The sequence below is a fragment of the Prunus dulcis genome, chromosome 8, assembly GCF_902201215.1.
Source record: "Prunus dulcis chromosome 8, ALMONDv2, whole genome shotgun sequence".
Taxonomy (NCBI): Eukaryota; Viridiplantae; Streptophyta; class Magnoliopsida; order Rosales; family Rosaceae; genus Prunus; species Prunus dulcis.
The window spans coordinates 3186901-3208523 of NC_047657.1; the positions used below are offsets into that span (position 1 = coordinate 3186901).

A 21623-nucleotide genomic window follows, 5' to 3' on the forward strand; every position below is an offset into this window, starting at 1 on the left:
ACGACGAGGTTTCATATTTTGAAAACGTAGCATTATAGCTTCATTTTCAATACAATCAAAAACATCCTTCTCAACATAAACAAGCAAGCTATCACTCAACCATTGATCTCCCATTTTGTTCCGAAGTGGACCTTTGATAATATTCATGACGGAGAATGCCCTCTCGACTGAAGCAATAGCAACCGGTAAAACTAGAGCCAATGTAATAAGCAAATACACATAATTGAATGCTCGATGCATCCTTGTCTCCACCATTTTTTTTGCAAGATCACCAATCCCTTGCAAGTCACAGAAATCACTACTCGAACTCACATAATGAATATAAAGCTCAAGTTGATCATCAAGTGCCAAAAGATCCCCATCCGAAAAGTCTTGAGGATAAAATTGAGCAAGACAAAGTAGCTTTTGTTTATCAAAAGCTACAAATGAATCATTCGGACTCAAACATGCCAAACAAATAAGCAACTCAGTATTTACCTCATTAAAACGATCATCTAACTCCGTAAGTTGCTCATCAATGATATAAATAAAGAGCTCCACACGATAATGATGACGATTTGTCTTTATTGGAGCATTACGCCTTGACCTCCTTGGAAGTACGAAGGCCTCATCCATGTTAGGAACATCAATATGATGTTTGTCACAAAATGAAGACACCTCTTCAACCAATGCATCAAACCCATTATTCCTCATCCAATGTAGCTTTTCCTTGCATGATTTCACCAAAGCCATTGCATTCACAATTTCTTGATCTTTCTTTTGCAATGCTTGTGACACATCATTTGTGAGTCCCAATATAGCCTTCATTAAGAATAGGTGAAACACAAACTGAAAAGTAAGCATTTCCCTTTGAATCTTATTTGCTTCACCGGCACTATCATTGGGATTATCATCAATAATCATTTGAAGCACATGAATCACAGATGAAAACATAGAAATGATGCTAATAATGGTACCGTAATGTGAGCTCCATCGTGTGTCACCGGCACATTTGAGACTTGTTTCTTGATGCAAACCTCGCCCCGTTATAAGACAATCATTTTCAAAAGCTATCACAAGTTCTTCTTGGAGTTGTGCTCTAAGTGCATCACGCCGCTTACACGATGCTCCAACATGGTTAACCACACTATTAGTGGTTGTGAAGAAAGAGGCAATATCAATATTCTTCTTTGCTACGGCAACAAGTGCTAGTTGAAGTTGATGAGCAAAGCAATGAACATAGTATGCACAAGGTTGTTCTCTCAAAATCTTTGTTTTAAGGCCATTCAACTCACCTCTCATATTGCTAGCTCCATCATAACCTTGTCCTCGTAACTTGGAAAAGCTCAAACCATTGGAAGAAAAGAATATGTCAATGGCATCCTTTAGTGAACTTGAAGTGGTGTCGGTAACATGTTGAACCCCCACAAACCTTTCAATTACATGCCCTTTGTCATCCACATAATGCAACACCATAGCCATTTGCTCTTTCACAAAAATATCACGTGCTTCATCCACCAATATAGAAAAGAATCTATCTTTTAAATCACTCATGATAACATCAAGTGTTTCCCCGGCACATGCATTGACAATATCTTTTTGAATCTTTGGAGCTACTAACTTGAGATTCCCCGGAGCATTTTCCAACACAACTTCTTTAACTTTCTCATCATTGTCTGCAAGGAATTGCAATAGCTCCAAGTAATTTCCTTATTGCTTGAAGTGGCACTTTCATCATTTCCACGAAAAGAAAGACCTTGTCTCAATAGAAACTTAGTGCACTTGATTGATGCAATTAAGCATCTTCGATATGCCATACTAGCTTGTTCAGAGTGTTTGCTCACAGCCGTTTCAATATGTGTATTTTGATTCATCAAATTTGTAGCGGCTTCTCTAGCTTTATTATGAACACTACCAACTGGTCCAACATGCACCTTCATTCTTTCTCTCCCTTTCTTCCAATTCTTAAACCCTGCTCCAGTGAAGGCGTCACTACCTACTTGTTCAAAATTGGATTTAAAGAGATAGCAATAAAGATAAAATGCAGTATCTTTAGATACACTATACTCCAACCAATCAAATTCATCAAATCATTGGGGAATGAAGTGTTAATTCATGATATATTAGTTTGTGGGAAAGAATGACCTCTAGGTTGACAAGGTCCTTTTTGTAGATATGCTCTTCGAACCTCATCGATAATATTAGTATCATACTCAATCATATGAATTCTTAGTCTAAGGTATGCCTGAAGATTAGCCAAAACCTCATCTAACTCACTTTGTCTTGAACTTGAAGTTCTTGAACTATCCACATTATTCGAACTAACCAATGATGACTTTCTCTTAAAAAATCTTTCCATAATTCTACACATAAATTAATCAAAATAATAACACAAATCAATTAAAGAGAATACCACATTTATACCAATTAACCACAAAAATTTCATAAACGAAACATCCAATAAATCAAAACAATATAATAAAATCATAATTTCAAATTTCAATTCAATTAATTTAGGTTTAGATTTAGAATTTACTTGAATTGTGAGGTAGTGGAAGCGGAGGCAAGCTTTTGGCAGTAGCGGCGACAATGGAGGAGCTATGACTTAAAGGTTTTTTTGTTGTTAGGGGGGGTGTGAGGGTTAAAGATTTGGGGGGTGGAGATTGGGGATTTAGGGTTAAGGAGAAAAGAATGAGGGTTTTGGAGATGCTTCCTCGCACCATCAACCCTTTGCTTCAGTCCATTCATGGGGTCACACAGTTAGGTAAATAGGACCTTCTAGCTTGTTTTCATGGAGTCCATAAGGTCGTTTAACCCCATTGACTCCACTATGGGTCCGTCCTTGTGTCCATCTAAGGCTTCTTATGTGTATGCTTCTCCCTCTCATCCACAAGGCATGACAATTTAACATCTTTCACATGGTAGTACACAACAACGTGTTGCCTACTAGTACTAACACTCACATCACAAATAACTCCTCTTTCACTCTTACTAATATCCTTCAAAGTGCTGATACCTATGTTTCTCTTTTATCCGTTCATAAACTTTCTACTAATAACAACTGCTTCTTTACCTTTTTCCTTGATTGTTATTTTCTACAGGATTGGTGTTGGTGACGGGGAAGACTATTTTTTGGGGCAAGAGTAGCAATGGCATGTATCCATTTTTTCTCTCACTAAATGCATCTTTACAAATCCTGCCTGATCATGTTGCTTTACTAGGTCTTCATGTTAATCGCTCTGTGTGGTATTTTTGTCTTGGTCATCTCGGTTTATCTACCTTGCTTTTTTATTATCTCATAATAAATTGTCATGTTCTCATGTTTGTCATTCATGTCCTTTGAGAAAAAGTATTAAATTACCCTTAAGCCCGTCTTTTTCTATTTCTAGTTCGCCGCTTGAACTTATACACTACGATGTGCGGAGTTCTCTTAATAAATATGTTTATGGTTTCAATTAGTATGTTGTCTTTGTTAATGAATTTTCTCATTATTTTTGGATTTAATCGATGAAATTAAAATCTATTACCTAAAGGTTTTTTTCTCACTTTTGTTTTTTTTTTCTTTGAAAGAAAGATTCCGAAACTTTCTATTACCAACAAAAAGTTGAAACTTGCCATTATCATTCATTCATAAACAAAAACGAAACTAATAATAAAACAAAAATAACAAAAACTTATCGAAAGAAAAGAAACTAGTGACTCATAATAAAGCCATAATTTAATGTCAATGGTCCTCAAAAGAGACATAGGCTTCTAGAGCTAGACGATACAGCTATGCATCAAACTCGGGTTGGAACGACTGAAATGCATATTTTGCAGCTCTAAGTGATGCAACGAGATATATGGGGATATGGAGATTGAACGATAACTCTAAAGTAACAATGTCGGAATCCACCAACAAACTGGAATCCACTTGAAAATTAAATAAAACTCAAAGGTATTTGATTGATAATAAACTAAATTAATACAATGCCATGAGTTGGCTTAAATAGAAAACCAAGAAACCTTAAAACCGTAGGAAACCCTAGAACATATTAGAACATATATTCAAATCCCACATAACCCAAATGTACATTAAGAAAGACTTATATTACTATCAGGAGAGTCCAAGCTCAATTTTTGATAGAGGGTGTCACTTGTTCCCATGACTCTATGTTTATTGGCACACATTCCCTTACTATAACCCCAAGGGTTGTACTAAACCTTAGCACAATAAAAACAGCAAAGAACATGTTAGCACAATAAGTTTAAAGAATCGGGAAGAACATTCGAATATGGATATGGTAACATACCCTTAATAGCCTCAAGAAAATCGTTGAATCCCTTATCGGTAAGGCCATTTATAGCTTTAATTTTGTATAAGTATGTGGTGGCCGATAGCCTTGTGTATTTTGTACACCCTGTATATAAAGGCATTGGCCCTCATCCAAATTCTTTTTGTAATAGTCCTTCACACTTTCACATGTTAACTTTCTAGCCCCATCACAAGTAATATAAGCATCATTGTACATCCTATGTGCCTCTGACATTTCATAATCTTCAATTTGTGAAGGTGTTTCCTAATCTTCAACGTGTGTTGAAGTACTTGCTTGTTCACCATGAAGGATCCAAACCTTGTATAGAGGGTCAAAACCATGCTTGAGCATGTGCATATACAACATGTTATTTGTCTGAGAGCAAAGGTTTTTACAACCTTTACAAGGACATATCACCATATCAGGATTCCTTACATAATGTTTAGCATTCTCAATAAATTTTTTCACTACATCTTGGTACTGATAATTAAATCTACACAAAAATAAATTTATATTAACCTACTAAATTTAATAATTCATCTAAACTTCTATAGATTTAGAGATTAGAGAAACCTTGGAGAACTTGTCTAGCTTGTATCCATAGTAATTAATAAATTCTCTTTCGATTTAATTGAAATATGACAATAGTCATAGTTAGTAAACGAACAACACAAGCGATGTTATCATAAACTAGAATTAGTTTGATAACCCAGATGATAAACTAATATCTAAATCTATTTATCATTGTACTTAACAAACACAACCTGGATATATATATATATATATATATAAAATCATCATTTTTGGATTGGATTAGGCTTTGGTGTGACCCAATTTGACCACTTATGAGTATTTAAAAAAAAAAAAAAAACACAATTAGTAGCCAATGACAATTGTTTTGTATAATTTAGATAATTCAAATAAATATAGATTATTTTTATAAAAAAAATCCACCCAGTGTAAGTGTAAGACTTTATTTTGAGAGCATCAAAGATAACATCAAACAAGCCTAACATGTTTCATAGGATAATTTACAAACATAGCATTGAAAAACCAAATCATTAAACACATCTAAGTAATCTGAATAAGACAAAAGATTGAATATGCAAAAGTATTTATGTGACAGAAACATATCCATCAAAACCAACACAATAACAACATAGAAGAACAACTGACTCATCAAAATACTACCAATATGAAGATGAACAACATACCTGGAACTTCCTTAGCTCAAAACCCAATTGCCATCTCGTTGACATTTTAAACCAATTACCCATACAAATTCACCAAAAAGAATGTTTATTAAAATTCAAGAAGAGACAAAAATGAAAGAATTTCTTTGGGAAATGAACAAAAATCAATTAAGCACTACCATTACATGTGAAATTTTTTTTTTTTTTTTTTTTTAAAAACATTACACTATTTACTCAAACAATCCAATCAATGTTTTCTTATATCCTTGTTGTAGCTGTGTTTTCTTAAGTGCGAATACGGTTGGCTTATGATGTATGAATTTTAGTTTCTTCAACTGCATATATACACAAAAGATAACAAACTCAATGAATACAAAAACAAAAGCAAACATCAATCAATTAACGAAAAACAAAATATAATTCAATTTCAGTCACAAGTAGACCAACACTTCAGGAAAAAATAATAAGAAGAGTAACTAATGGCATGAATCTAAAGCCCAACACCTTAAAAATATTCTAGAAGAAGTTTGATGAATGAATTATGTATTCCATTGAATTCAAAAGCGAATTAAACATCAAGAAAGTAAATATTTAAAAGCGATTTACACACTAAGAGAGAGTGAAAGCTTATAAATTTTGTATTCCATTGAATTCTGACTTCATTGAAAAATTCCTCTTGATGGAGAAGTCACCAAGAGAGAGTGAAAGAAAGAATGCTTACCATGAGACTATAGGTCTGAGAGCGAAGAGATGAGACGGAATGAAGAAAAAAATAATATCAATTTTGGGTTTAGGGTGGGTAAGAAGATATTAGAAAAAATTAAAAAAATCAAAAATCAAAAAAAAAAAAAAGACATTGGAAAAAAGTGCTGAAAAATTAAGGCGCCAATATAAAAATTGGTGAAAAAGGCGCCACACGGAAAAAATTTGGGGAAAGAAATTCTAGATCTATGACGCAGACTACACGCCATGTCAAATATAATTCTATGACGTGTAGGAAACATCTTTAAGTTAAAGACGCCTCGACGACTTTGTGAAGCTGTAAACCTGTTAATGACACGGACCAAATGTCGTCTAAAACCACTAAAATCCATGACACTCAAGCCGCTTCATAGAAAATAATTTTAATTGACACGTCAACCTGATGCCGTAATAACAACGTTGTAAACCAACTTTAATGAGTAGGTTTCAAACACGTGACAGATAATGAAATTTGATGAAGCATATTTTAGATGTGTCATCAAAAGAAAGTTTTGTTGTAGTGGGTTGAATATACTGGTGCAAACACTCACATCATAAATAACTCTCTTTCAATCTTAATGATATCTTTCACGGTGCAGATACCTATATTCCTCTTTTATCTGTTCATAAATTGGCTATTGACATCAACTACTTTTTTCCATCTTTCCCAGATTGTTGTGTTATACAGGAATGGTGATGAGGAAGATTCTTTTTTGGGGCAAGAGTAGCAATGACGTGTATCCATTTTCCTTCTCACCAAATGCATCTTCTCAAATCTTGCATGATCGTGTTGCTTTACTAGGTGTTCGTGTTGACTGCTCTGTGTGGCATTCTAGTCTTGGGCATTCTCCTTCATGTACCTTGTAGTTTTTATTACCTCATAATAAATTGTCTTCTTCTGGCTCTCGATCCAGTTCTCATTTTTGTCATTCATGCTCATTGAGCAAAAGTATTAAGTTACCATGTAGTCCGTTTTTTTCTATTTCTAGTTCAACGCTTGAACTTATACACTATGATGTGCAAAGTTCTCCCTACCATAAATCTATTTCTAGTTTGAATTATTATCTTCTTCTTGTTGATGATTTTTCCCATTAATATTCAATTTACTAGGTGAAATAAAAATCTGAAGTTTTTTCTCACTTTTTTCTAAAGAAAGATTCTGAAACTTTCTACCAACAAAAATTTGAAACTTGCCAGTATCATTTATTCATAAACAAAAACGAACCTATTTAAACCTAATTTGATAGACCAATACGGAGGTCACATGTGGACTAGAAAGCGCCATCAGTAGAGCAGCATTCAGCACCTCAGACTGCTGAGCGCAACATAAGACCCCTTATTAGAAATACCATCTCCTAGGACAAGTGGAGCCACCACAGGAAATATCCACAGTCCCACATCGAAGTTCTACACAACATGCACACCTCACAAGGCTTATAAAAATGGGCACAAGTCCCCAAAATGGTGGTAACTAGAACTTTCAGCAATTCAGCCATTACTCTGTCCATATTACAATATGCTCCGTACTTAATCTTACTTAAGCATCGGAGAGCCTTTGGCTGGTACCCACCTGTGCCTAAGGTCTTACCGAGCATCTTAACCTTGCAGATTGATCGCTCTACCGAGGCCCATGAGATACCGAAGGCCTAGACGTCACTAAATTGGGCCCAAAAGTGCTGAACCATTTTTGAGCATCAACAGTTTGGCGCCGTCTATTGGAAACGACACTAATCGACCCGCTGTCTTTATCACACGGGGACTGCATCAGTACCTATGTTCCTGCCAATAGAAGGGTTATCGTTCGATAAGCAGAGCGAATCAAGCCCAACACTGCCCCCATGCACCTGAGCTGGTAATTCGTCAACACCGCAGACCACTGTCGAAGTAGAACTCTTAGCCCAAATCGCGGTACTTCGGCATGACATGGAGAAACTATAGGAACACAACAACATTCTCTTGTCCAAGATGGACGAAACACAGCAGCAGCTTAATCAGCAGCAGACCCAAAACATTCAGACTGATCAATCCTCTCAAAGCTTGCAAACCCCTAATCGACAGAATACGGGAAAAAAGGGGGCGAAGGCAACACCCGCACATTCCAAATGCTTGGTTGTCCTAGCTCCCAAGAAAAAGCCCCATCTGCCGCAGAACGTTTACTCCGATTGTCGCCACCGCTTGATGGATCAACAGGAATGTTAGATATATGTCCTAGAAGCCAACATAAAATGGATAATTCTAAGGAAATGATATATAATAGTAAAGGGGCAAGAACGTTGTTTTAGATATTCATAATGTACACAAAGTAACAAATCCATGGATTAAGATATAAATGGAAAGTGGTCTAAAGAAGTTAGATGCACGAGACGTTTTCATACATATGAATATCGTATCCTAAAATGTTCCTAGTCACAAGATCATCAATTGGACAATGGTGATCCGCAAAGACTGGTACACATTATGTCTGCTCAATTGGAAGGATGACTAGTCTCAAGTCATTCGTGTTGAGACACTAAGACATATGTGTAGATGCTCTATAGAAGATGAAGTCCACTGAGCGTGATCAACTCTAGAATTCTTGTATGGAAGTCTTACTCACAAGTGGCAAACAAAGAATTCTAAGTTGTGATAATGCAAATTAATCCTTGGACCTGAGACATCACGGTTGTCTTGTATATATGTTGTTTCTCTTTGAAAGCACTATACGGTCGTATCAAAATGATGTGATTTAAAGATGTTCCGTAGGATTCTCAGCGTGTACGCAGAGACAGGTGAATGTACAACAAGGAATCTTTGCTCTTAGTAAGAAGAGAGAATACTCTAAATATATGATTCATGAATCTTTGGCCATAGTATCGAATGGAAATTGAAACAAGAACGTTTGCAATTTCATCAAATTGAATCATATAATCTAGAGATTGTCATATTAGGAATTTTGACACAAGTTTACCATATCCCGAGAATATGACATAGAGTATTGAATTAGAGAAAGATTAAATTGCATTGTAATCACAAACTAACTAGGTTCTCTAAATGAATTCTTTTTAGCTTGGGTAGCCATGACATACTGCTAGGTGTCACTCATGGCTTGTGGAAGCCCTGTAAGGACTAATTATAATTAGCCTTCACCAATAGAGAGAATTGTATGGAGCGATACAATTTACACTTGATTTAGAGTGAATCATTCATACCCACTACCTCGCTAATTAGAACCTATAAGATCACACACCGAAAAGAAATCGATTGGGAAATTAAGAAGAGAATGAATGATTTTGTGACTTGGCCAAAGTCAATGTGAAAGTCAAAGGTCAAAGTCAAAAGTTAAAGGTCAAACGATTGATCCGACACTTGACACGGTCAACTAAGGATGATCGGGATCAACACTCATTAGACAAGTGAGTGATTAAATTAGTTAGGTCACTAGAGCAATTAAATTGATTAGATTAATTTAATTATTCAATTAAATTTATGAAACTTTAATTAAAGATCCCATATGACTTGGAAATTCAAAAGGGATTTGACCATATAGACTTAGACACATATGTGACATATTATAAGATTAATGTGTTGGACCAAGATAGCAAAAGATGACACACAAAGGGGGGGTGTGGCTACACTAGGGTCACTCTTGTGACATTTTTATCCTATAAGTGTGTAGCTATGGTATCCTATCATCCTAGGGTTTTCAAGTTGGTGAAATTGGAAGAGAGAAAACATCAAGCTCTCTCTCCCTAACCCCTTCACTCTCATCAAGTGAGGGTGCTAGCACCACTCTGCACTTGTTGTCTACTCATTCTCTCATCCCTTTCAATCCTTGGTGAAGAGCTTTGGGGAGGTGCATATCTTTGTACCTATTTGGAGAGCTACAAGGTGGAGAATCAACATCAAAGGGAGAGCCAACAACAAAGGGACCACTCCCTCTACTTGAACACCATTCTTGGTTTCAAGATTCGCTCCAAGGGTATGAACATCTTATCTTTTCTCAAATAGGATTTAGAGAGTCTTTGGTGCATACTTCCATAGACTTATAAAGATTGGGCTAAATGAGACTTGCATGAATCCCTAGTTTATTTAATGCTTCCGCTCTTACTTTGATTTCATATTAGATATGGCATGCGAGGTGACTTATACTCTCAAATTTTGGTTGTAGAGTTTTTAGAAATCTCTACACAATACCATTCCCACAATATTCCCTTCAAGTGATATCTAGAGCCAAGGTTTATAAAAAGGTACACCCTTTTGAGTTTTAGAAAGAATATAGGCTTAGTTTCATGGTTATAAATGTTATAACATGTCATATCTTTCATGATTGATTCATATGTATGCTTGATACTTGGAATTTTGGATGTTGCATGAAAGAGATTTTTCAAAATAGACAAAGGGGGTGGCGGCATCTTTGGGTTTTTGGTCTTGTGTGTTTTTCATGCTTATCTAATTTATTTTGTTGTGTTGGTCTTAAAATTCTAAACACAAATATGATTTTTCCAAGATTTTACGATTTTATATGATTTTATAAAAAGGTTTTGAAAGAATAAGAAAGTTCTTTATGTTCTTGAGATTTTCATGAAAGGTTCTTGTTGATCCTTAGAGAATATTGCTTTTTGATTCATGGGATTTATGAGATATGATGGTTACATGTTCACCGAACGCATAAAAAACTCAAGACAGGACAAGGATGTACAGACCCTGCGCATACCATTCTATATAGGGGTAGAAGATTCCTGACCCAGCTCCACACATTTCAATTGGCCCTAGGATGCAAGGGGCTCAACGACAAAGGGCAGTGCTTGTTGTTCCCATTTGCACTTACTGGCGTAGCCCTCAACTGGTTTTACATATTAGAACCGTGTACGGTAGACACCTTCGACGAGCTAAAACAGATTTTTCTAAACCATTTCATGATCCAGACGGACCGTTTGTACTCTGCCGATGATTTGTATACCAGTTGACAAAGGGATAATGAACCCCTGTGAGAATATGCCGTACGATTCAGTCACAAGTACTCCCGGTGCCCAAAAATTGACGATCGGGTAGCCTTCGGCACCTTTAAAAGTGGCCTTTGGTCATCTCATTTTTGGTACCTGGTGCATAGCAGTAATTGGCGTACTTATGATGAGTTAATGAAGCAGGTTGCCATCCATGCAAAGATAAAATACTTCAACTCAAAAACTGGGCATTTGGCTTGGCAAGAGGAATATGGGCAACAAAATATTTTGACACAAGAACCCATGTATGCTTCGGTTGATAAGTCCAATGGATACTAGGCTGGCCATGAGCGAAAAGACACCTCCAACCCTCGGCAGGAAAATTATAAGAAGGGTAAAGGGAAATACAACCGCAATAATCACTGAGGGCCCTTACCGAACCATAACCAAGGGCAGGAAATCTTTACTTTGCTCAACACCTCATACGAAGCTGCTTCATGAACGAGCAAGAGATTATACCAACAGAGATACCGACAAATTATGCCGATACCACTAACATAACAACCATAATACAGAAGAGTGCATAAGTTTGAGGAAGATCATTGAACACCTAATTCGGAGGGGCATATGAGACCAATACATTGCCATACCACAGCAAGTGCCTGCTCCGAATCCCAATCGATAGATAAATATGATAAGCACCATCAGTGGAGGTCCAACCCTGGAAGGCATATCCAATCGCTCTATGAAACAGTATGTACGAGCGGCTCAATACACCCAGGTCTTCGGCATCGAAAGCAACTAGCATCAGAAGGTATCGAAGATTCGATGGGAACCCATTACCTTCTACGAAGAAGAAAAAGAAAGGATCCTCTACCTGCATGGCGAGCCGAAGATTATCCGAGCCAAAATTGTCGATTTCGATGTAGGACAAATTCTAGTTAATACAGGCAGTTCGGTCAATGTCATTTGCTGATGCATTCAGAGAATTGGGACCGAGTCATCGGATGATCCCAGGGATGAGACATCGATGCCGCATGCCCAGTCGGCATAGGATTTGGAGACTATTATCTTACATGAGAACCATCCCGACCAATGCATGAAGATCGGCACTACGCTAACCGCAACCCACCGATTCGAGTTCATCCATTTCTTGCGCCACCATTTTGAGGTGTTTGTTTGGTCATACAACAATATGCCGGGCATTTTCCCTGAAGTCATATGTCACAAACTCACCATCTCTCTTGCTTATAAACCTGTGCGACGGAAGCGACGATCGTATGATACTGAACGGTATGAAACCATGAAGGCCGAAGTCGACAAGCTTCGAGCTATTGACTTTATTCGAGAGGCTACGTATCCTGTGTGGCTGGCAAACTCTGTAATGGTTCGGAAGGAAAATGGTAGATGGCGAATGTGCCAAGACTATACCGATCTCAACAAAGCTTGCTCGAAGGACAATTTCCCATTACCACGAATCGATCAGCTCATTGATGCCACAGCAGGTCATGAGCTACTCAGCTTCATAGAGGCTTACTCAGGCTACAACCAGATTTTCATGCACTTTGCCAATAGCTAGCATACCACATTCATAAAAAATAAAGGCTTATATTGCTATAATGTTATGCCGTTCGGCTTGAAGAATGCGGGGGCAACATACCAACAATTGGTCAACAGAATTTTCGCCAAACATATCGGTAGCACCATGGAGGTCTATGTTGATGAAATGTTGGTAAAAGCGAAATTGACCTTCACAACTTATCCCTCATGTTTGACATTCTAAAGGAATACTGAATGAGATTAAACCTAATGACATGCGCCTTCAGTGCATCTTTTGGGAAATTTCTCGATTTCATGATCAGCTAGAGAGGAATTGAAGTGAACCTTGAGAAAATCAAGGCTCTTATAGATATGGAAATGCCAAAGACACAGAAGGACATTCAGAGCCCTACCAGACGTGTTGTGGCTCTAACACGATTTATCTCAAAGGCTACCGACAAATGCGCACTGTTCTTCAAGGCATTAAAAGGAAGCAAGCAGTACATCACATGGACGGCCGAATGTGATCTAGCATTCCAAGAGCTAAAGAGCTACATTAGCAAAGCATAATTTGATATTAGCCCTCGGTAAAACCTAAACCTATAAGTGCTTTCGGTACCTATATCAAGTGTAAAACCTATCGTTAGGGTTGGCACTTTGACAAAAAGTATTATGCCTTTGGTACCTATACTATTGTTGAACTTGTCACTTCTTTTTATGTTTTTTGTAAAAAAAATTCCGTTATTGGCAATAGGAGTGGAACAATAAGGACCCTCGGCATAGTTACCAATGGTCATCCCACTTCACGAACAATTGGTCGTTAACCATCAGTAACAACCATTGTTCGATGATATCATTCAAAAATACTGAGAAATAAAAATAACGATAATAAACAGAATATCGAATTTTAAATCAAATATATAAGTAAAAATGCCATTCGGCAATGATGTTCAAAAGAAGCATTGCCCTAAGGCAAGATAGTTAAACATAATTCTACAAAGGCAATCAGAAGACGGTCAAACGACAGCATCCTCGGCATCTTCAGAGTCGGCCAGACCATCAGCGGCAGCGGCACCCTCGGCAGCTAGCTGAGTAGGAGCGTCTTCAGCCTCATAATCCTCAATCATCTCATTCACGACACTTTCCGACAAAAAGAGGAGGGTCACCAGCGAAGTTGAGAATGAGCTTCTGGCTAAGGTTGAAGAGCTTGAAACAGTAGACTAAATCCACCATCTCCAAGCCCACCTACTTGTCTAGCAGGACAATGAACTCTTTTGATGAATTATATTGTCTGACCACTTCCCTCACAGCAGCCTGAAGTTCAGCAACCTTGGCCCTCTTGGCCTCCTCTAGGACTACTTGCACTACCTCCTTCATTGCCTCGGCCTTCTTGGCAGTCTGCACTGTTGCCTTATCTCGGCAAGCTTGTCCTCAGCTACTTTCACTTCCCGTTTGGTGGCCTCTTGGTCCTTAATAAGGTTGGCATGGTCTTGAAGCACCTTGCCCGCCTCGGCCACCTTCGAGCGGCCGTCCTCGTACGTCCTCTTGGCACGCTTGGTAGTCGTGATGGCCCGCTTCATGTAGAGCCACATGTCCATGGATGCCTACAAAAAACAAGCGTATCAGCAAATATATATAAGATTTTGTACCCAAAAAAATGGCAGATTAGTCTTACCAAGGCCTGAAGGCAAAAGGCACTGTCTGCCTCTTCCCAAATGAGCTTCTTTGGCAACTCCTTATTCTCACCAATTCCATTTGCGAACCAACTATCCTATGGTCTTTAGAGGACAGGCGATGGTGACCGAATCGACAGCCAGGTCGTTCTCGTCCTCAGCAGTGAAGACGACTTGTAGATGGTCCGGCACCTGAGGTCTCTTAGGCCCCGGAGCCTCGTCCAGCTCAATGACGGCATGACACTTACCGGTGACCTGTTGATAGGATTCCTTGGCAGCAGCCAACTCTTGTCCATCAATCTGCCTGAGCCGTTATGTCAAAGTCTGATTCTCTAGCTTAGACTCCGATGGCTCAGGTGCATAAACTTCTACGCCAAAGAGCCAGCCTTCAGCTGATGCATTTGCTGCTTGGCCTTTGCCCTCGCCAAGAGCCGCCTCTTGGATGACTCTGGCATTTTTCTAGCATCCGTCACTGCACCAGACAAGCATTCGATAAGAGGTATATGCTAAAAAAGCCCTAGCCGAACGATAATGTAACTATATTAATTTTTGAAGTTTTATGATATGTTGAGCTTTATGATGGTTCGATACTCTACAAAAGGAAAAAAATATGGGCCAAGTTGTGATTTTTTGTTTGTTTGTTGAAATTGGGGCTAACAATGTTGAACAAATGCAAAAAGAAAGAGAATTGATCTTAGGCCCAAACCAGTCGAACCAAACATTCTTAAATTGGTTTGGTTTAGTTTAGTTTTCTTTATAATTTTGTCAAAACCAAACCGAATCAAACAGTTATATGGTAATTGAATCGACCGCGATTTTGAGGTGAAGCCAATCCAATTCGGACCATGTCCACTCCTATTTTTTAGCTTTATATGTGTTGATAATTCTAAAAGATATTCCTTTTATAATCATATTTTTTCTTTTTGTCATTTTTTAAAATCATTTTCTTTTCGGTCAAATTTATTATCACGTCAATAAGACTAGTTTTTTCGCACACATGTGTCAATTGATTTTAATTTTAATTTTTTTAAATATAAAAAAATGTGAATTTACCATATTATTCTCATTTAATTAATAATTTTAATTTTTAATATTTAAATTAACCAAGATATTTTATGATATTTTGAATGTTTCACAGTTATCCGCATTTTGTTATATATATATATATATATATATATATATATATATATATTTTGATAAGGCTGAAGCAAAGAGACAGTTGCCGGAAATGCCGTTAATGGATTCAAGCCTGCTCCGAAACTCAACCCCATTTACACTTGGACCCCTACCCAACCTCCTGAATAAAACCCAGAAATGCCGCCATTCTCTCTCTTCACTCTCCCTCCCAACAAATTCTCACAAACACCTCTTCATGCGGAGAAGTGGCAGTAGCAGCGGACCCCGAAACGACGTCACTTTCGACGAGGCGGCTTACGAAGCCGAGCGGCTCAGCCTTGACGCCAAGGCTCGAGAAGAAATGGCGGAGACTTCGAAGATTGAGACCCAGCAAAGTGGGGTTGCCGAAGACCCGAAAGCTTGGAAATGGGTGATCCGGAAGAGAATTTGGGACATGATGGAGGCCCGGAACATAGCCCAGAATCCGCGCCCCGTTCACCATCGCATACCAAACTTCGTTGGCGCTGCAGCTGCTGCGGATAAAGTAAGAGCACTTTGTAATTTTTTTTAATTTTCTTCTTTTAATTTTATTTTTTGGGTTGCTGAGAAATTTAAAGATAATTTTTTTTCTTTATTTTAATAATGTGGGTTTTAATTAAGAAAATAAATAATGCGAGTTTGGGCAGTTGGGTGGGTTGGAAGTGTTTCGGGTCGGGAATTGCGTGAAGGTTAATCCAGATTCACCTCAGAAGCAAGTCAGGTTTCTCACACTGTCTGGTTAGTTTAAGTACTTACGTGCCTACTTGTTCATGTGGTTAATATAGTAATTGTATGGAAATGTGAGTTAAGCGAGTTGACGAATGCAGTGTGTTCGGCCCCTTGCAACCCAAGTTTGCTTTGTTAAAAAAAAAGTAATTGTATATTAATTTTCTTGAAATCATATAAATATATGTAAGAAAATGTATTAAAATGGCACCAAGAGGTTGCAACCCAGATATATACAATACAACTTACAAGAGGAGTTCTAAAAGGTAGTTTCACTTGAAAAATATATTATAAATGTATATATATGTTAATCTTGCACAAGATTATTTGGGCCACTTGCAAACATGGTTCTACCTGAAACCTGTGTTGATTGATAGTATGGTTTACCCATGATTCATATACCCCATTTTGCTTATGGACTATCATACGTATGTGGATTTTACAATGTTTTGGAAGTTGAAACGGCGGTAGATAAAATCATATGTTTGCATCTTATAAGCCAAAAGTACATTTGGAACAATTGACAGTTAACTGCTTGAATAAGCACAATATGATAGACATACTTCTTAACAACACTGGATGATATATCACCACTCAGTTAAAACTTGGCTCAAAGAACCTTGTAGGATGGTTGTACAGATGAATTATGAGTTGTATTAATATTTTATGAAAATTGAAAATTGTTTCTATGTGCACCAGGAACCAGTAATGCCTACTGTTCTTCACTTCAAAATCCAATTTAAGACCCTTGATTTTGTGCAGGTGAGAAGAAGTTGTTAACTCCGCAACCCCGTTTAAGGACTGGGTTTTTCTCCGTTCTTGAATCCCATATGTTGACTCCTAGTACAATCAAAGAGGCTTGCACCTCTGTTGGGGTCGCCAAGTATGGGCGGGCAATTGGATTAGACGAGAAAATCAAGGTTGATCTTATAGTCATCGGCTCAGTTGCTGTTGATCCAAGGACAGGCGCTCGACTTGGCAAGGGTGAGGTAATCATACTATGGAAAGTGTTTGCTTACCCTTGTCATACTTTCTTAGAAATGCATACTACAACTCATTACTGCAGGCATCTTGTTTGTTTGTCCTACCCATACTTTCTTACAGCATTTTGGTTCTGGACGTAATGTCACGTTGCTTTATCACTCTAACTAAATGGATGAGGATTTGTTATAAAAAAAAAGTTAAATGAATAGTGATTCAGACCTCTAATCCTGGGAAAAAGTTTGGTTAGTATTTAAATGTCATTAGCTCATTTTATGGAGTACAAATAAGAGACGGTTTTTATATGTGAAGTTTAAGCTTGTTCAATTTGAAATTTTGTCTTGCGTGGTGTCATTATTGAGTCATTGACATATTCAGGAAGTGGGTAAAACTTAGTCAAGTCTTTTGTTTAATGATAAAGTTGGGGTGCAGGGATTTGCAGAACTTGAATATGGGATGCTGCGATTCATGGGAGCCATTGATGACTCAACACCAGTTGTCACTACGGGTAAGTGTGGTTTCTTTTCTGCTAATCCTCGTGTTTCTTTTATCTGGTTCAAGAGGAGTTAATTTGTATGTGTTTGCATGCGTATTCCATCCTTTGGGCAGGGGACATGAAAGGTTTGCATTTGAATATTACTTTTCATGCTTCAAATTTTGTTCTGTCGTCTTTAGTTCCTCAATTAGGCTCTTCCTTTTCTTCTAAATATTACTTTGGTTACTTTTTCTGTTTACATCATATGTGAAATGCGAAATTTCTTGCAGTGCATGACAGTCAATTGGTAGATGATATTCCGATTGAGAAGCTGTTAGTCCATGATGTACCAGTGGACATCATATGCACTCCAACCCAGGTCATATTTACCAACACATCAATTCCAAAGCCTCAAGGTTGGTGAACGTCTGCAATTTGCTTAATTTTCCTTTTCCTTTCTCTGGGAAAATAGTTTTCCTTGAAGAGTTAGTTGAGCACACATCCTAACTTCCCTTGATATTTGTAATTTGTACCATTTTATGATGAGATTGGTTAGTCAGAGTACCGTCTTACAGTACTAGATGATATTCTTAATACCAATATTTCTATGAGTATAGGGATTTACTGGGACAAATTGTCCCCTGAGAAGCTCGGGCAAATTAGAATACTTAGAGAGCTCAAGAGAAGGATTGAGGAGGAGACTGGACAAAAGCTTCCATGCGGTCCATCTGAGAAACTGCCTCCAACAGCTAGACGAGGGAGATAACTGATTTGTTCTTCAAAGAAAATTAAATGGTGCAACAAGAAGGAAGAAGGAACAGAAAAATTCAATGTATAGACCATTTCTGTTCTGCACCAATAAGGGTTCATTCCTTTCTTTTTACATGAATAACGAATTGCACAGACAAAAGGAAAAAAAAGATGTAGCTACATAATCCATGACTCGCTTCTTGCAGCTTGCTTGGTACTGTTGTCGGGAAAGGTTACAACGATTATGAATGCTTGTGTGAGAGGGTAGAGGAGTGTGATACATGATATTTGAAGTGCCAAAATCAACTCCTTTGTTTATTAGCCATGATTTATGACAGAGGGTGTAAAACTTGAGTTTGGATCGCTTCCTTTTTAAAGTTAATATTGTGCTTATGTTCAAAATAACTTACGAGCTTGTTAATTCTAATTCCTCCGACCTCTGTGCAATTTTGAACATAATTAGAAGATCTATACGAAAATTAGAATTTTATTTTGTAAAAAGTGCGGTAGACATGAAAAGCGGATTTCATGAATGCGCTTGTATAAGAAACCTCTGAGAACGGGCAACAGAACGTATCTGCACATCATTTTCACTGGATTTGTACCATACTAAAGTTACTCGTACTGCATACATAATATTCTTATGGACTTATTTTCTTCTTGCTGTTGCAGAAGTCTGTTTTTCTGTTTAGAAAATCTTGTACAGGTAAAAGTTCTTCATTCACACCTTTTTTTTTCTTTTTTTTTTAATGATAAAAGCCTGATATCACTCCTATTTATTATTTATTTGTTTTCCTTTTGTGTTGTTCTTTATATTGTATTGGGTTCTTTGACTAATTGTTCAAAACTTCTGTGTTTTTTTTATAAATTGGTAAAGGAAAAAAGAAAAAAGAAAAAAGAGAACTCCAGCTTGAGTCTGAGTCTTCCATTTATTTTAGTTTAGTTTATTATAGAACACGACTTCACGCTGCAAGAATGCATGGAATTCATCAGTTTACACTCCCATCTCATTTCCTTTTCTTAAACAATAAATTTAAAGCGTGATGGGAGGCCAATTCGGTGGCTTGTCGGTCGTGTTCTTCTCCATTACTTCATCAAATTTAACCATAAGAAAAGAAGTTTGGATATGTATTTTTCTTCGGATCAAATCAAGCATATTAATACTGAAGTCAACTGCACTCCCTTTCTTGATCCTCATTGCTGCTATGCATCTTAAATCTTAATCCTTCTTAGTTGTATTATTTCTCTCTTAATTAAGGCAATTAATCTCTCTGTCTGCGACGTGTTTCTTGCTCTGGAGGTGATCCCACTGATTTATATCCACCTTGTAGTTGGTAAAGTCTCTAACCTATTGCCTTATGTAGTGCTAGTTTCATCTCTATTATACAAAAATGGTTAATGTGTGCAGATTTTTTGGTTTGATATTTCTATTTGGAGTATAATAATTAAGCCATTATAAGCTAGCTTTCGTTAATGTGCTTCTTCTTGTTTTGAATATATATAATGTGTTTGTCAACGCGCGTGGATTTGTAGGTCATAAGTATGGTTGCTTCTTGTTCGGCTGCTGCTATCCCTCTTGAAGAAAAGTACGATGTGTTTCTTAGTTTCAGTGGCGTTGACACCCGCAATATCTTTACCAGCCATCTTCATGCTGCTTTACTTCGGAAGAAAATTGTGACCTACATAGATTATAAACTTGAGAGAGGAAACGAAATTGGACCTGCCCTTCTTGAAGCAATCGAAAAATCCAAGCTTACGGTGATCATTTTCTCGAAGAACTACGCTTCTTCCACATGGTGTTTGAATGAGCTTTTGCATATACTGGGATGCATGGAAAAATATGGACACATTGTTATGCCGATCTTTTACGGCATCGATCCATCCATCAGATGTAAGAAAACAGCAGAGGAGTTATGCAGGTACCTTTGCTCAACTTGAAGAACGCTTCAAGAGGAGGGATGCTTGGACGAAAGCAGCCAATCTGTCTGTGTCTCTCTTAATTTTCACTTGTGACTGTTATATTTATTATTAATACAAGATGGCAGACTTACTAATTATTGTTTGTCCTTCATAATCATATATGGAGGGAGAACCTTTTAGTTGATAAAGTTGTGAAAGATATTTTAACCGAATTGGATCGGAAATCGTCATGTGAGTTAAAGGGCCTGGTTGGAATCGAAAGAAAAATTGAGCAAATTGAATCGTTATTGTGCATTGATTCACGAGATGTTTGCTATGTAGGTATTTGGGGCATGCCTGGTATTCGCAAGAACTTGGTACGCTGAGTATGAGTATATAACCAAATGCAGACAAAGCTGTGAGAGATATTTGAATTCAGATCACGTGTTTGTGTGGTATGATATCAATGCCTTGAAAGTTGAATGGAAAGCAGATAATGTGGGGACTCAGGCCTGTGTTTTGAATTCTACCAACTGGGTAACGATTCCAAAGTGAAGGTGAAAAGGTTGCGGAAGATGTTATGTCGGGGGAACCACAAGTTGCGGAAGATGTTAAAGATAGGCTCACAACTTGGATGGAGAAGTGGAGAAGAATAACTTTACTTCATGAGTAATACATCTTCGACCTTTAACATGGTCAATTTTTTTTTTCTTTTCATTTTTTCCTTTAACATGCTTGATATATAGAGAGTTTTTATATCCAATTCAATACTAGGGACCAAACAAGCCCTTATGGTATAAATAGGACTTTTGAGACCTATTTGGACGAAGACTTTTAGACCTATGTCGAACATCTAAATAGGTTACAAAGTGACATCAAATTGGGTTTGAGAGAGAGATTAACTGCACGTTTATTTACAAGTGATGGTGTAAGTAAACATGCCGAAGGTTTAGACGCAACGCAACCTCAGGAATAATGGCAGAGCAGCTTGTTCAGCCACCAAATTGGTAAACTAGTAAGAGGAAAATAAACAGCAAAGACAATGCAGTAACTGTTTTAAGAAAAAATGAAAAAATGAAGAAAAAATTACGAACAAATCGCTAGAGGAAGGGATTGAACCTTCGACCTTGTGGTTAACAGCCACACGCTCTAACCAGCTGAGCTACTCCAGCTGCTTGGTAATTGTGCACAGAGTTTCTTACAAGAATTAATCGCCTCGTATTTTTCACGTATAGGGCCTAAGCTCATCACATGCGCTTTCGCTTGTAAAGGCGCTTTTATTACCAAATCTTTGT

The 21623-nt window shown here is 37.5% G+C and overlaps 3 protein-coding genes and 1 non-coding gene across 4 annotated transcripts in view; 2 read left to right on the forward strand and 2 right to left on the reverse strand.

The window, feature by feature from the left end:
- LOC117636986 (zinc finger MYM-type protein 1-like) overlaps positions 1 to 2338 on the reverse strand; it is a 2547-nt gene extending 209 nt beyond the window's left edge. Inside the window, exons 1-3 of the mRNA XM_034371712.1 lie at positions 2125 to 2338; positions 1799 to 1975; positions 27 to 1655 (exon numbers count right to left, since the gene is read on the reverse strand). Coding sequence (XP_034227603.1) covers positions 27 to 1655; positions 1799 to 1975; positions 2125 to 2338 — 2020 coding nt within the window. The remainder of the gene's footprint in view (positions 1 to 26; positions 1656 to 1798; positions 1976 to 2124) is intronic.
- Positions 2339 to 15542: 13204 nt separating this feature from the next.
- On the forward strand, positions 15543 to 18834 carry LOC117637585 (5-formyltetrahydrofolate cyclo-ligase-like protein COG0212). Its single transcript, XM_034372516.1, has 6 exons — positions 15543 to 16002; positions 16145 to 16235; positions 16986 to 17212; positions 17637 to 17712; positions 17970 to 18095; positions 18297 to 18834. Exons 1-6 carry the CDS (start codon positions 15571 to 15573, stop codon positions 18443 to 18445), a joined length of 1101 nt encoding a protein of 366 aa, XP_034228407.1. The 5' UTR covers positions 15543 to 15570; the 3' UTR covers positions 18446 to 18834.
- A 1137-nt stretch (positions 18835 to 19971) lies between these two features.
- LOC117636987 (disease resistance protein RLM3-like) lies at positions 19972 to 20714 on the forward strand. The gene is made up of 2 exons (XM_034371713.1): positions 19972 to 20320; positions 20671 to 20714. Exons 1-2 carry the CDS (start codon positions 19972 to 19974, stop codon positions 20712 to 20714), a joined length of 393 nt encoding a protein of 130 aa, XP_034227604.1.
- A 712-nt stretch (positions 20715 to 21426) lies between these two features.
- Positions 21427 to 21500, reverse strand: TRNAN-GUU. Its single transcript has one exon. It is a non-coding gene; the product is annotated as a tRNA-Asn (tRNA).
- Between the last annotated feature and the right edge of the window lie 123 nt (positions 21501 to 21623).

What these genes read in the sequence shown, in the direction of transcription:
- LOC117636987 (XM_034371713.1), top strand. Translation starts at nt 19,972, where the DNA reads ATGGTTGCTTCTTGTTCGGCTGCTGCTATCCCTCTTGAAGAAAAGTAC. An exon ending in CATCGATCCATCCATCAGAT is followed by an intron (nt 20,321 to 20,670) that starts GTAAGAAAACAG and finishes TTTGCTATGTAG; the next exon opens with GTATTTGGGGCATGCCTGGT.
- LOC117637585 (XM_034372516.1), top strand. Translation starts at nt 15,571, where the DNA reads ATGCCGTTAATGGATTCAAGCCTGCTCCGAAACTCAACCCCATTTACA. An exon ending in CAGGTTTCTCACACTGTCTG is followed by an intron (nt 16,236 to 16,985) that starts GTTAGTTTAAGT and finishes GATTTTGTGCAG; the next exon opens with GTGAGAAGAAGTTGTTAACT. An exon ending in CTCGACTTGGCAAGGGTGAG is followed by an intron (nt 17,213 to 17,636) that starts GTAATCATACTA and finishes GTTGGGGTGCAG; the next exon opens with GGATTTGCAGAACTTGAATA.